Here is a 16,244-nt window from a genome sequence, read left to right on the forward strand (position 1 = left end):
GGCTGCTACATTCAGAATTAATTAACACTCTTGTGTAGAGCGGCAGACTCAACTGTATATATTGCAGATATGAAAAAACAAATAAGTTTGAAAGATCACCGAGACAGAACGAACAAAATCTCAAAACTCTACACTGTTTTTCACGGCAGTATTGCTAGCAAGGATTTGGCGGGAAAAATAACAACAGTAGATATTTAGTAGTGAAGATAGCCATAAATTAGGCCTATTGGATTGAACAGATAAATTATTTAACAAAACTGGGAGAAAATGTGGCAATTTTTCGATTGTTTTCAAAGCAGCATTCCACAAAATATTCACAATAAATGTTTGCTATGTATTTATTATGAGATATAAAGCAGTTTAGTCTATCCAGTTTTCACCCACTCCTGTATATCCTATGTATGTTCTTCCTACATGTCATCCGCTGAATGGTTGTGGAACAAGATGAAATGTTCTCATGTTAAGTGGCAGGGATGAAATATGCAGAGCTTAGCGTGGGCACGTGCTGCATGCCGTCTAGTTGGTTTAAAACAGCAATGTTTGGAGCAAATTGACAAGAAACTCTCTGCCAAGCACTTCAGAAACACACAAATAAGTCTTTATGTGATCATTTAAAAATTTCACAAGTCTGCATTGGGGTCTCAGAATAGAAAACAAGCCTTTGCGTTACCAGAGTTGCAGTTTAACATGTGCACTGTAATTTCAAGGTTATGTACACTCAAAATTGCAATGAGGGAAACAAAGCAAAACCAAACAAAGGATATTGACGTTTCAGTTTTATTTCAATGCATACTCTTTTTCTGGAAAATACTTTGGCACAAGAAAAAGCATTAAAGATATATGAAACAAAGCACACACAAAGGTCAAGTGCACTCGCTAAAACACTAGGCTAATACGTCTATTATGCAGAACTATGGGATCGTAGTTCTCAGTAAATCATGCACAAACTTTTTCATTAGTATATGCACATCGCAGAATGCATAAGTGAGCCGGTATAGAAAACAGAAATTTTACTTTCAAATTCCTGTCTATAATGTTATCTCCCTTTCAACCTTTCTCCTTTTTCAGTCTAAAATACTGACCACAAACAAATCACAAATTTAAGAACATTTGACACATTTTATACAAGTACAGTATTTGCTTATATTATTTAAAAACACTTAAAAAAAATATCAATGCCCTACACTAAGCTGCTCACTATATTTTGGCAGAAATGACAAATGCTTCTAGCACAACATGCTGATAGTGAAACCTTTTTTGTTTTGTTTTAATCAAAAGTATCATAAAAAGACAAGAGCGAGACAATTTTCAACTACATATCTGGAAACCTCCTCATGTGAGAAGCCATGTCCAAGAGGTTATCCCTTCCCAGAAATCCTATGATGAAGATATGATATGAAGCTCCAGTGGTTTCCAATAAAAGCCACTGGCCACTAATCAGCACAGATAACTGCTGAGGAAACTCTGCTGTCTGAGAGAATCTGACCCATTTCTGTGGATGCGTGGCTCTTGTGGCCTTTCCAGTTCTATTTAGTGATACAGTATCTGTTCCACACAGGGAGTTTGCTGACATGAACAGTGCTTGTGCTTCTAAACCCATGGGTCATAATCTGACCCATCAGCTAAAACTGAGTCACGCACAGACAGAGCCATGCACACTAAATCAGGGCACTTTATTATAATGCTGACCAGTCCTGTTGTAGGCCAACAGAAGGGACAGTTCACCCAAAAATGAAATTCTGTTCCATTATTTACCATGTTGTTTCAAACCCATATGACTTTCTTTCTTCTGCAGAACTCAAAAGGATATATTTTATAGAATGCCATAACATGTTGATTTCCATACAATAGCAGTTGATAGTGACTCACTTTACAGCTTAAAAAAGACATAGAAACCAATGAGGTTTGATATTATTGCTGTGCTGCTATCTTTGAATTTGGGGTCTGCAGACATAAGTAGATCAATTCGATTTGATAGTGAATAACAACTTATATTTTGATCTGTTGTCCAAACAAAGTGATTGCCTTCAGAAGATAGATTGTATTCCTTCAGAGTAAGTCACATTGACTATTTTTATGACACTATTTGGTGCTTTTTAAGCTTTAAAATATCACAATCAAATTTTAGTGCATGGAAATTGGTGATTGCAACATTCTTTAAAATATATCCTTTTGTGTTCCACAGGAGAAAGAAAGGCACAGGGGTTTGGAATGAAATGAGGGTGAGTAAACAATGAGAAAATTGTCATTTTTGGGTGAACGATTTCCTAAACACAACATCAGCTAGCTTCATCGAATTCCCATTGGTGCTTATAAACAATGTTTCAATGGTTGACATACTTTATTTCAGTTATTTCATGCCTTCCAATTATTCTCTAAAAATTCATGCTGCAAATTAGTCATCCTTTTTGCCCTTTTCTTCTAAACTTCAACTGTGCCTTCATGTAATATTACATGCCATAAAAACTGTGGTATTCATTCAGTGTTTTCACATACCAAACAGTCTTATCAGTTCTTCAGCATATTATCACAAGGTTTACAGTGGTTCTCTATCGACAAGCTTCAAGATGGAATCATTCACGTGCAATGAAGATATACAAAGCTATATCAATGCATCCCTACGAGACTAATTTGCTCATACACACTCCCAATCAGTAATCTCAATGAAAAACCAGGGTGTCATTTTAAGATATCACCCATGGGTGACAATTAATTTCTTTGTCGTCGTAAACCCTAATGGCTTTGAAAGATGATTCTGTCTACAGGCTGGTTTAAGTCTTTTTATGTACCAGCAGTGTAGACTGATAACCTTATATAGACCAATCATGGAGTGGGGATCCTAGCTCATAACCATTAACGTTCATATCTAACACATGAGTCAGTATATTAAACTCTCACTACATAGAGTATATGGCTGATGGGCCTTGTGCTGAGTGTAAAGGCTATTGGCTGCAGACTAGCACTATGTCATTTCTGATATTAGCACTTGTTCTGTTTGTTCTCTCTGTAATTGTCTCTAAGAGGTGGTAGTTGATATTTAATACCTGTCAAATACCTCTTGATAAAATCTGACTGAACTTTAAAGGGATAGTTCATCTGAAAAAATTTATAAAAAATGTGTTATTTCAAACCTGTCTGACTTCCTTTCTTCTGAGGAACACAAAAAGAGATGTTAGTCAGAGTGTTAGTCTCCATTATCATTCACCTTAATGGCATCATAAATGGTGATGAGGCAAGCATTCTGCCTAACTTCTCCTTTTGTGTTCCTCAGAAGAAAGGAAGTTATAAAGGGTGAAACAACATGAGGGTGAGTAAATGAGATAACTTTCATTTTTGGGTGAACTTATCCCATTAAGCAGTGCCTAAAATCAGATGTCAAGTGTTAAACAAGGAAGAATCCAATACAGGAGTCATGCTTCCTGTATATGGGACCTAAAAGAGACCAGGGGTGGGAGTGTTTGCTGATGGTGTGAGATGATCAGGCAAAAGAAGCAGATTACTTCTACATTCAGGCACATCCACACAAGCTCTACTGGCCTGTATTCACACATACACGCAAACAACTGAATACAGGCATCCTATAAAAGTAACATTACTCATGCTTTAAAAAAAAACCTTTGCTAAATGTATGTTACCATCCTACCTGTACAATGCAAGTCAGTGTCCAGGGGTTTGAAATAGTGACCAAAATCATGATTGGGTTTCACTATAGAGCTAACAAACAAAATAACATGTAAAAAAATCATGCAAAAACCTTTTTTGAAATCTGGAAACAGGCAATAATGACTAAAGGTATACATGACTATAAAATCAGCACAATATCACTATGTCATAAAGGCAGGGCAAGTAGAGCGAGGGTAGCCATTATGCATCTTGTATGTGAGTCATGCACCGTAGTGCAAATGGCTGAATCTGAACACCTACGGAGCTGGAACAAACACAGTCTGAAGGTAGTTTAGTACAGAGATCTATGCAATACACACCACATTCAGGAAAGCTGTACAAATAGTATAAAGATGGCCTGTGTGCAAAAAGGCCTTTAGATTCTAAATGTTTCTCCAGCATGGATACATTCAATGGAATGTCATGAGGGTCGTAGCAACCTTTAGACTGATCTACGAAATGCGAATATATTGCATGCATGTGTAGAGATGGTTTAGTTTTGATGCATGTCTGTTTATGTACATATACATGCCAGTTTCATGCTGTGTATATAGTATATAAACATAAGGAGTTTTGATGAAGGGGAGGTTTGATGGAGGGTTGGGTTAGTTTAAGGGGTCGCCCTTAACTCTGGGCTTCCATGGCAGGGTATTCAGGGTTTATGAAGGAAAAGCCCTCAAACTCGTCTTGGTCGAGGTTCATGATGACCTCCTGGTCTGGAGGGGTGAGAACCGGAGGATGGCGGGTGAAAAAGCGGTCAAAGTTCTCTGCATCCCGGCCACACTGCAGGAGGAGAGAAGAACAAGAGAGGCATGTAATGGATGGGGGGGCGATGAACATGGTCATAAAGACAGAAGGAGAAATTAAAAGAACAAATAAAGGTATGAGAATGGATGTGAATATGAGGGAAGTGATGGGCACTACAGATTATTGAACAGCAAGTGTGCCAAAACCTAGTGAGCTGTCTTTCTGTATACTACCTACATAGGTATCTGCCTTACAAGACAACATCCTAGCTGAAAAGAAACCTCAACAGTGAGCAAATTGGAACACTCTACATAGGCAGCAAATCTGTGTGTCATAACAAAATGGCACCCTTCATGATTGAGGCTAGACTCACCATTGATTTCAAAATAGTTTGGCTTTAGCATGTTGCTAAGCTAACAACATGATTCTCTATTAAGCATAAAAATACATAGCTACATATCTATATATTGTATGTTTTGATTTATTTTACTAAGCTCCTCACAATGCATTAACTGATTGTATTATAAGACATCTTAGAAAGCTGTATAATTATGCTCACTATGTTTTGGAACAGAGCCATAATGTCTAACTTGGTTAATTATTAATGTATGAAAGCATGTGTAAGACTTAACACATTCATACTGATACATTAATATGTTTCTGATGATAACGGCATGTTAATGTGTTATTAATAAAGCTTTTGAAAACAACAACAACAACAACAGTAAAAACAACAACAACGTGAACACCACCACAAACACATCAGCTTCAGTTCAAATGTCAGCTTTTGAAACTCCATTGTTCTATTGCACTTCATGCGACATTTAAATAGCTAGCTCATCACAAGGGTTAGAGAAATTTAAGTCCATTCAAGTGAATCTGTGAATAAAAATGACAATCCTCATGCTGTTCACACTTGGGGATCCCATTAATGGAGAGCACCAATCAGTGGCAGTCCACCACCAAAACTCACCTTCTGAAGCCCCGTCATGTAATATTCATGAACAGGGCTCACCATTTGGAAATGAAGCAAAGTCAAACCATCAGAACCTTCGAAACATGGCCAGCTCTCTACAGCACTCTTTGGCTCATGATGGAGGTTTATCTCTCTGCAGAATCTCCTTTGGCATACAAGTACTGTTGGACCCGCCACATTAAAAGATAGGAAAAATCTGGCAAGAGGTGAAAATTAAAGCTGATGTTCGGCAGGCAGTTCTCAATACAATACTCCTCACAATTTGTGTCACAACAATATAAGGTTTTTTTTAACAATATATTGTGATACTTTATGTTTTGTGATACACTGTAATACTATTCAGCCATTAGCAGAGACTCATCACCTTTATTGTAGACAAGCTATAAATTGTATGTATCAAAAACATTATATAGATAAGAGGTTTTGACTTAATAGGAGAACAAACAATCAGTGGAGACCTTGGTAAAGTCTACAAATTAATCTGCATTTAATGTGCACAATTGGTGGGCAATCAACTTTTTGGTCTATTTGCCACAGTGCCCTAAATATCAAAGCAATTTACCAGCACTTTTCTAAATACTTATACTATACTATTTTTCCCATTAATTCGTGTTACCTCTAGTGCATAGCATGCAACAAACTTAAATAAGTTACCATAAAAAAGTACTAAAGTGAACAAAATCATGAGCTAGTATTCAAAGACATTGTTCTGAAGTAGCTTTAGTGGCACACACTATTTTTAGCAATATAGTGTAGCATGGGGTCTCGTATCTTAAGTTTTAATTTACCAGTAACGTATAATACAATTATATAATACATCAAATTATAGGGTTATAATTCAGAATTAGTTGAATTTTACTCCTCTGGACAGTGCCCTTTATCTATAAATAAAAAAAGGCTGAAGGTTGTAAATTGAATTCTGTAATCTTTATGAAACAATGTAGTATTTTTGTTTCTCTTAAGTTTAAGAGTTGCAACAGACGGTTGTAAATTTGATTAGTTTAAATGCCACCTGTGATCTAGTTAATCTAGCATACAGTGCTCATTTTCCACATCCTGTGTGACACAACATTTATGGAGTTCAACAAAAAAAATCAACAAAATCAAAGAATATATATTAAATCACCATTCTCAGTGGGGGATTATTTTTTTAAAAAGTGGATCAAGCAAATTAATCTGTTTTTTCAAGGTGTCATGCTAGAGCAGCAAATATTCTGTTTCAGTATAGCATTGGCATTCAGCATCACCGATGTCTCTTGAAAGTCATCTGATCACTAATAAACAGCGGCCTGAACAGTCACTCTTAAAGGAAACACAATATAATCCTATTTCTGAATAGCCAGTGAGGACAATCAATGTTGGACTTTTCTATGCTTCTATGGAATTTCTATTAAAATTGTATAAAAACATATACAGTATACTGTACATACAGTGGCCAAAAAAAAGTATTTTGACACTTAAGGCACACTTAATCATGTATGAATGTTTTCAGAATATTTAAAGAAACAAACCAAGTGGCAAGTGTTTTAAAGAAATACAGTAAAGCACAAACACACTTATCAACCACATAGTTAATTTGTAATGAACTACAAATTTTTATTTATTTTCTGTACCATTAGCACAGAATATTCAGTCTGTACCTACCAGCTCACACATTAGCTTTAGATGTGAGTAGAGAGTAGATGTAGAGTTTTCAGCAAGAGGCCTTTGACTACCGTATGGATGAATTAGAACCAATGCATCTTAAAAACAACATTAAATTTAATCAAAGCTTTCACTTTCTTGGCAAGTCTCGGCACTCTTCGCTATTAAATTCTGATGGTGACATACACAGTCAAAGCACACACACATACACACACACACTGACAGACAGTGAGGGCACTGAGGCATAACATCTGTGTGTGGGAACCATTAAATCACCCAGTGCAGCATCTGTGTACCTCTGCATTCAGATGCCCTTCTAATTTAAACCCAATTAATGGCCCAATACAGCAGCAGTCTGACCCCTGCCGCACTGTTACAGATGCATTAGTATTTCTGAATGCAATCATGGGAGGCTGTGACTTATGGATCTGCCTGCCACCGCCGTATGCACCAAGGCAACTGAACCCACAGAGAGTCAAACAACCTGCTTCTCATCGGCTCTTGAAAATTGAGGCAAAAGCATTTTGGTGTCCTCTTAGAGCCACCTGTCCACAATCATTATCATCAGGGGGCACATCCACTGTGAGCAGCCCCTGCTATTAAAGACACACATGTGACAAGTGCCTTGTCTGAAGACCACTGTGTTAAACACTGCCCATTTACAACTCTCTCTCTTTCTCTCTCCCTCACTGATGCAACCCCTTCACGCCACACCCTTTCTCTCCAACTCACACACTGCTTTTATTTCTGAGAAAAAGGAAGTAGCAGGGTTTTCCCTTGGCTCTCTCATATCTCTGAGTGACTGCTGCACATGGGGATGAAGGACGAGAGATGGAATGGAGAATAAGATTCTTTAAAGCATAAGCTGTAGAGCATCAGGCTCTCTCACCTGGCCCTGTTGAAAAGACCATCACAGCTGGCCATCAGCATGGGATGTTGGTGTGCAGGTGTCCCAATAAGGCTTTTTAAAGTGGTGAGAATTATGACATTGTTTACTCACCCTAATTTAGTTTAAAACCAGTAAGGCTTTCAAGAGTACCAGTATGACTTTCACCAACTTTTGTGTTTCACAGTAGAACTATAAAGTCATATAGGTTTCGAACAACACAAGGACAAGTAAATGATGAATGAATTGTAATTTTGGGTGAACTAATCCTTTAACCAGAAAGGCTTCCTTGGTTAACCATCTTCACCAAAAAGCCTATGCTAAGTGACAAGCATAAGAACTAACCAGCATTATGCATATATATATATATATATATATATATATATATATATATATATATATATATATATATATATATGTTTATATCAAAGGAAGTGAAAGGCCGGATGACTACTTCCTTCAAAAACTGACCAGATCTTAGCAGACAGGATGTGAGACAAATTTTAATTCGGACGTGAGGCAGCAATTTTCAGCTTTCGGACTCAGCCTTTCTGTTTTGAGCTGTATGCCACTCTCTTCCTTCCACCTCACTCTATTTACCTGACTTTGATCCCACTTCCCCCTCTGTCCATCAATCTTGTGTTCCAAAAGGAGAAGAGCATGACAGACAGCATGTGTAAATGAAAGGGGGAGACTGAGGTGACCATATCCAGTCTGCATCGACATAGAGAAGGGGTGCCTGGTTGACATCCAGAAAGTGAGAGTGAGCAATGCTGGCAGCAAAGAGACTGTCAGCATTGCGAGAGCTGCCCTCCACATAAGGGTTGGCACAGACAATCTTGTACCATACAGGCAACAACAGTCCATCTGCTGCAGCAACAGCCAGAGGCGTTGCACCTAGAGCTGGCTTCCGTCTAAACCAACCAATCAACAGACACTTCTCACCTGCCACCAGTAGAGAAATTAAGAGCTCCGTATGGCACCCCTCCATTTGTTCTGCTCCATCTTGAGCTGTATATCACTCTGACTGTTTCAAGGCCTGTGTCCCCCCTTCACCTTGCCAGGGTCCGATTCCCTAATCCACCTCATTGCAGTTATCCCCTGCCATACACTGCTGTCACACTTAATTTCAGAGCCACAGGCTGTGATGTGTTGAGGGACACCCAAACCAAATCCTGCACCAGGGCATGTGTTTCCCAGAGGAGTGAGATCTGGTAAGTGGGCGATGATGTGCTCAGCAGGAACGGGTAGGTTCTGGGGCAGTGGTTTTTCTTCAGGATCCAAATTTTGCAACGGACATCAATTGGTGAACAAACACAGTATTATATTAGCTTACTTTACCATGAACTGCATGCAACATTTTTAACAAAAAGCTGAATTGGAAAATGTATAATTCTGTAAATGCATAAACAACAGCAGAATTTTTACCAGTCTAACTACTGTATAAGTATTAGCCATATGACCATATGACAGGTGAATTTGCACCAACTCACCATAGGTTTGATTGCCCATGCTTTTTTAACTTCTGTATGTGACCCTATCAAAACAGACCTGCAACTCAGTTTTGGGTTGTGACCCACCAGTTGAGATCAAAGAACAGTCAGCTTTGAGATCTTTAGCTCTGAAAACAACAGGTTTTGTCCCTTGAAATGGGGTACAGATCTGTCATCCTCAAATATGAGTGCATAATGAGTTTCAGCACCATGAGTCTCATTCAGATTCTAATTTTCCATGATGAAGTTTGTAAAACAATCACTGAGTTATTGAGTCCATCAGGCATGTGGCCGTCGTAACTGAGAGGATCTGAAATCATCCGTCTCTCTGCTCGACTAATGACACCAGCATGCAAACATCCATCTGCTACTACATAGGCAGCCAACACCACATGAACACTCACAACCACACACACCTGAATAATAGTCAGCTAATGCACCTCACTTCTTTTCCATAGTGCTTGAAAACAAAAAGTGGAAATGCATTGAAACACATTTCAAAAACCAAACGAAGCACAAGTTTTATATTTTCTTCTATTTTAAAAGGATGTTGAATTTTCTAAGAATATTCTGTAGAGTTTGGAGTTTGCAGGGGTCATGGGTTCGATTCCCAGGGCACGCAAACTGTTGACTGTACCGACAAAAATGTGTGTACTGTAAGTGCTCAGATAAAACATAGATGTATTCTCAAATGGGGAATTTTGTTGTCAAGATACATTCATGGATAATAAATTGAATAATAAAAATGTGTTGATTTTTTGTAATTACATAAATGCCCATTAAATAACAAGTCTTTAGTGCGTGTGGTTATAATAATAATAATAAAATATAGCTGCAAGCAGCGATGGCGGGCCCAAGCCGGTGGCACCGCCACCCCCGTGCCTTTAGGGTTGCTGTGCACGATGGGCAATAACGTAACCTCGCTTTGACTGTCGAGAAGATGTGTGCTGTAGACCTTGCATCAGTGTGGGCTCTGCAAAAGTGCGTATCGAGGGCACATATCAACCACAAAGTATCGTGAGCACCCTTCTGATACCTAAAATGAAAAATGAGACACCCTACGGTCTCATGGAGTTAATGGACACATGAAATAAGTACACAAGACTGAAAATTCATATGAAGTGTGCCATTTGGGACAGGGCCTATGACCGTGAACCACAATAGTCACATCTATGAGGTAATTCAAATGTAGAATAATTTTTAATGTCATAGGATGTCATAGGCCAATATCTTTTGCAGCACTTAAATGTGTTAATCCAGAAGGCCAGTATTTATCTGGAGGTCTTTGTACAGGTTTATTAATGTAATTATAATTTACGCTTATGTGTTCCTATGATATGCAATGGAAGTACATTTTATGTTTAACATGGGTGTATTCACAATACATAGCATACGATATCATATTTTACGATTATTTATCATTATGTTAAGTAGATCATTAAAGTTAAGATAGTAAATGTATTTATATATTTTGTAGTAGCTAATATAACAAGCAAGTACACTGTGGGAATTATGAATTATACCAATGGAGTCGTATGGATTGCTTTTATGCTCCCATTATTATGCTGTCCTTTTTATTCATAAATTAATTTCCTCGCCACGGCCAAAGCGTTGGAGATATCAAAAATCCATCCGCAATGTAGCATCCTCAATGTCTTGACTTCATGCTGACCGAGTTTGGTGGCGATTGGATTAATTCTCTAGGAGGAATATATATAATTCCAGAGCATGTGTTTCCAAACAACCTATAATAGCCGACTTCCTGTTGGGCTGGCGTAAAACTTAGAGCACGAAAGTTGTTCGGCCCGATGAGATCTAGAAGTGTTCCAAGTTTCATATTATTACATGCAAGCATGTTTGATATATGGACCAAGTTTTCAGACCCGTTCAAGGGCGCTGTCGAGACCCCTGCCACGCCCGTGTACCAGCTTCAGCCCGGCCCGATGGCGCGGGTTCTGACCCGTGTGCAAAGTTTCAAGAGTTTTTGAGCACGTTAAGGGCCCCAAAAGTCCGGAAACCTTGAAAAACAATATCTTAATGCAAATCTCACCCAACAGAAAACCCTCTCCCTCCCCTCCCTCCCTCCCTCCCCCACACACACACACACACACACACACAGAATCGCAGGTCTGTCTGTCAGAGAGAAAAAATTCTGAGAAATCCACATTCAAACCACAATATCTGACTTTCTGTTGGTCGGAGCTAATGACTGTAAATTAGAAAGTTGTTCAGCTCGACGAGAACAATATACACAGCCGAGTTTTGTAACTGTAGATAGAACTAACTAAGTTATAACACACTTCATGTGTCCTTTTTAGTCCTAAATCAATTTCCTCGCCACGGCCAAACCGTTCGAGATATCAAAAATCCGTCCGAATGTAGCATCCTCAATGTCTTGACTTCATGCCGACCGAGTTTGGTGGCGATTGGATTCATTCTCTAGGAGAAATATATATAATTCCAGAGCATGTGTTTCCAAACAACCCATAATAGCCGACTTCCTGTTGGGCTGACGTAAAACTTAGAGCACGAAAGTTGTTCGGCCCGATGTGATCTACAAGTGTACCGAGTTTCATATTATTACATGCAAGCATGTTTGATATACTGGACAAGTGTTTGAATCCCATTCCAGGGGCGCTGTCGAGCCCCCTGCCACGCCGGGTACCATCTTCGGCCCGGCCCTGATGGCAGCGGGTTCCGACCCGTGTGCAAAGTTTCAAGAGTTTTTGAGCACGTTAAGGGCCCCAAAACCTTGAAAAACAAAAATAAAAGCATTTCACTCATCAGCAAAATCAGCCCCCTCCCCCAGACACAGAGAGACGTAGGGTCAGTGGGAGAGGCAGAGAAAATTCTCCAAAAATCCACATTCAAACCAAAATATCTGACTTTCTGTTGGTCTGAGCTAATGACTGTAAATTAGAAAGTTGTCCGGCTCGATGAGAACAATATAATTACTGAGTTTTGTGACTGTGGGTTAAAGTATAAAACCAACCCCCTCACTTTTGTCAAAAGGTGGCGCTACTGAGCCCCTGCACCACGCCCGTTTCTGAAACTTTGCACATGTCTACTGGCTAATAAATGTGATGTGTCTGTCGAGTTTCATGCAATTTCAAGTATGCTAAGAGTCTAAAAGCATCAAAAAAGAATATTCGAGTTTGAAGCATTGCAGCTGCAACAGTATCCAAGATATCAATAATCCTTTCACATGTCTACATCTGCCGTGTGTTTACATTACACACCAAAAGTTTTAAGTAAATCGGGTAAAAATAAGAGGGTGATTTCAAAGCATTTTGAAAGTGACACACTTCCTTCTGCCAGTTGGTGGCGCTATAACTTTGACTCACAATAGTCACATCCATGCGATCGGGCTCTTACAGCGAACAAACTGCTGAAGTTTCATCGAGATCAATTAATGTATGCAGAAGTTATAACACACTTCCTGTTTCTCTTTTCAGCGCCATCATTTAGTTTCCTAGCCACGGCCAAACCGTTCGAGATATCAAAAATCCGCCGGCAATTTTTCATCCTCAATGTCTTGACTTCATGCTGACCGAGTTTCAGTGGCGATTGGTGGAATTCTCTAGGAGGAGTATTTCAAATTCCATTGCATGCCTTTTCCAAACAACCCTAAATAGACGATTTCCTGTTGGGCTGAGGTAAAAAGTAAAAGTATGAAGGATATATGAAACGATGAGATCTATATGTGTACCGAGTTTCATATTATTACATGCAAGCGTGTTTGATTTATGGACCAAGTTTTCGGACCCCGTTCAGGAGCGCCGTCGAGCCCCCTGCCACGCCCGGTACCAGCTTCAGCCCGGCCCTAATGGCCGCGGGTTCTGACCCGTGTGCAAAGTTTCAAGAGTTTTCGAGCACGTTAAGAGCCCCAAAAGTGCCCCAATAGTCGTAAAAAAAATAATAATCATAGTCATCCTAACGAAAACAATAGGGCCTTGCCTTTTCAAGGCTTGGGCCCTAAAAAGTCAGTTGATTTGGATATATTTACCACAAAATAACACATAAGCCAAAGATTTTTCGTGGCTTGGTGTTTATACTTTAAGGTGTGCAGACCATGGAAGTATGCTAAGGCTCAGTAAAATAATCATGAAATGAAAATAAATTCCTATATATCGTGACGCTTAATAATGACACTTGCATCCATGTTGTTTAATGTCAGTGTTGTCAAACCTGCTACGACACGTCTTGATTCACCAAGTTTGAATTTGAATGAATGTTACACTTATATAGCACTTTTCTGATACTACACTCAAAGCATAGCAGGGAGATTTGAGCACTATGCAGGGCTGTTCTCTACCACTGCCTGGGCAAAGGCTGCTCCATCTGACAGCCTTCACACACACACACACACACACACACACACACACACACACACACATGTTGTGTTTCCATGTTTTATGGGGACTTTCCATAGACATAATGGTTTTTATACTGTACAAACTTTATATTCTATCCCCTAAACCTAACCATACCCCTAAACCTAACCCTCACAGAAAACTTTCTGCATTTTTACATTTTCAAAAAACATAATTTAGTATGATTTATAAGCTGTTTTCCTCATGGGGACCGACAAAATGTCCCCACAAGGTCAAACATTTCGTGTTTTACTCTCCTTATGGGGACATTTGGTCCCCACAAAGTGATAAATACACGCTCACACACACACACACACACACACACACACTGGTTCAGCTATCATTATGAGGACTCTCCGTAGACATAGATTCTACCCCCTAAACCTACCCCTAAACCTAACCTCACAAAAAAACACATTTTTACATTTTCAATAAAACGTAGTTTAGTGTGATTTTAAGCGATTAGAATTATGGGGACACTAGAAATGTCAAAAACCACATTTATAGCATAATACCCTTGTAATTACCAGTTTGTAACCTGGTATTTTAAAAAATGTCCACTTAAAAAAAGGTCTGGGTGCACGTTGCTAACGAATCTAAGATGCTCCTGGAAAGGAAAGGAGAACAAATAGGCTCCTCATTACACCCAACTGCCCTCCACTGCCTTTACACCATAAGAACTTGAAAGTTTTACATGTCATTTCTGTGCTGCAGTAGAGCAGAATTTGACAATGACTTTGAACATTCAGTCAGTATTGGCCAGTTTGTGCTGGTTCAGATAACAATTCCACTTAAATCTTGTTCCTTAATGATTCTATTACCTTAACAGTTCTTTTGGTAATTAAAGAGCCAATGTAACCCCCATTCAGACTCAAATTTGTAATACCTACCTGTATTTTGGATCACAGCAATACACAAGGAGTGTATGTGTGTAAGAGAGAGAGAGTGATAGAGTGAAAGAGAAAGTGAATATGTGTGTGTGTGTTAGAGGTACACTACCAGTAAAAGTTTGGACAGACCATTTATTACCATTTTCAAAATTTTTGAACAATAGTAAAGTAAAAAAGAAATTATGAAATAACACAAATGGATGCATTGGAATTAAGAAGATAAAAACCAAACAAACAAAAACATGAACAATGTATATTACTGGTATATCATATTTTTGCTTATTCCAAGTAGCTACTCTTTGCCTAGAGCGCTGCATAATCAAGCCATTCTCTCAACCAACTTCATAAGGTGTCCACCAGGGATTATTTAAACAGTATTGTTTAAATAAACTAGCTTGGTAATCATTTAAACTTAATAATTCAAGCACAAGACTTAAGATGAAGAATTTTTTAAGATAATAAGAAACATAAATTCAGTCAAATGTGTCCAAACTTTTGACTGGCAGTGTAAATGGCTGGGACTTACAACTTTTGGTTTGAAAGGTGGCTGAACTTCCTTGTTTTCCAACTTCTCCCAGTCCATGTAACGGAAGAAAGCGTGTTCCCTGATGTCTCGCTCACCCTCAGGGCCACAGCCCAGCCGCTTCCCTGGGTGCTTGGTCATCAGCTGAAATAATTCAGAGCAGAGTGAGTGGATCAGTGGATGTTTAGTTCAGAATACAGCCAGATATCTGGGTACTCAGGGTCCAAAATGAACATTCACTAAAGGCAAAATGCAAGTTGAAATTGACTCGCCAGTGGACAGCAACTTTATAACTTTATAAATACGTAGCGCATTATAATGCATGATTTAAAATGAATTGGAAGATTGATAGTCAGATTGATAAGTGACATCGATTTGAATCAAATTGTCTACTAAAGGAAACATTTGTTGCGACTAGCAGCTTATCTAACAACTTTTACATCAGTGAAACAAATTACATCCCAGGTTTATCTAGGATGCCTAAAGTGTTTTCTCTCCAGAACTCCATGTGGCAACACAATAATCCAGTTGTAATAAGGACAAACATATATCTTATATATATATCTTATTATTTATATAGAAATAAGAATAATTCAGTGTAATAAAAATATACAGTGTCCTGAAAAGCCAGAAATATTAGTAACTGGGACATTTTCTCAATTCACTAACCATATGCAGGAGCTGCCATGTAGTGCCCACCTCCAAAGTGTTTTAACAATTTGATTTTACGTGCCAAAAATAAATGTTGAATTAACATCTCTGAAGAGGGTGAAACAGCTGTTTTCATCCCCGGTAGAACATGCTATGTTGAATATAACAAAATCGTTTGGCTATTTTATTCCAGTGAGTGATTTTAGCATGTGGAGGAGAGATTAGTGAGGGGAAAAGCTCAACAACTCACCGCTTTTTCTTCAGCGCCTCAGTGCGCATGAAAAATTTATAGCAACACAGAAAGTCTTTCCATGCTCTTTGTGAGACATAGGTGGTGGTGGAGTGGGGGAGACGAATGTCTCTGTTGGCTGGTAGTGCCTTAACCCTCACTGGATCAG

General features: G+C 38.8%; 1 protein-coding gene across 2 annotated transcripts in view; it reads right to left on the reverse strand.

Annotated features, from left to right (window-relative positions):
- The window catches only part of LOC127647809 (protein kinase C beta type-like), a 203,977-nt gene that overhangs the window by 11,565 nt on the left and 176,168 nt on the right, over positions 1-16,244 (reverse strand). The window contains exons 16-17 of one of the 2 annotated variants that reach the window (XM_052132286.1): positions 15,199-15,339; positions 768-4,446 (exon numbers count right to left, since the gene is read on the reverse strand). In XM_052132286.1, coding sequence (XP_051988246.1) covers positions 4,288-4,446; positions 15,199-15,339 — 300 coding nt within the window. In that variant the 3' untranslated portion in view covers positions 768-4,287. Of the gene's footprint in view, positions 1-767; positions 4,447-15,198; positions 15,340-16,244 lie in introns of those variants that run through there. The other variant, XM_052132287.1, reaches the window with a different exon arrangement.

This window comes from Xyrauchen texanus, chromosome 8 (genome assembly GCF_025860055.1).
Source record: "Xyrauchen texanus isolate HMW12.3.18 chromosome 8, RBS_HiC_50CHRs, whole genome shotgun sequence".
Taxonomy (NCBI): Eukaryota; Metazoa; Chordata; class Actinopteri; order Cypriniformes; family Catostomidae; genus Xyrauchen; species Xyrauchen texanus.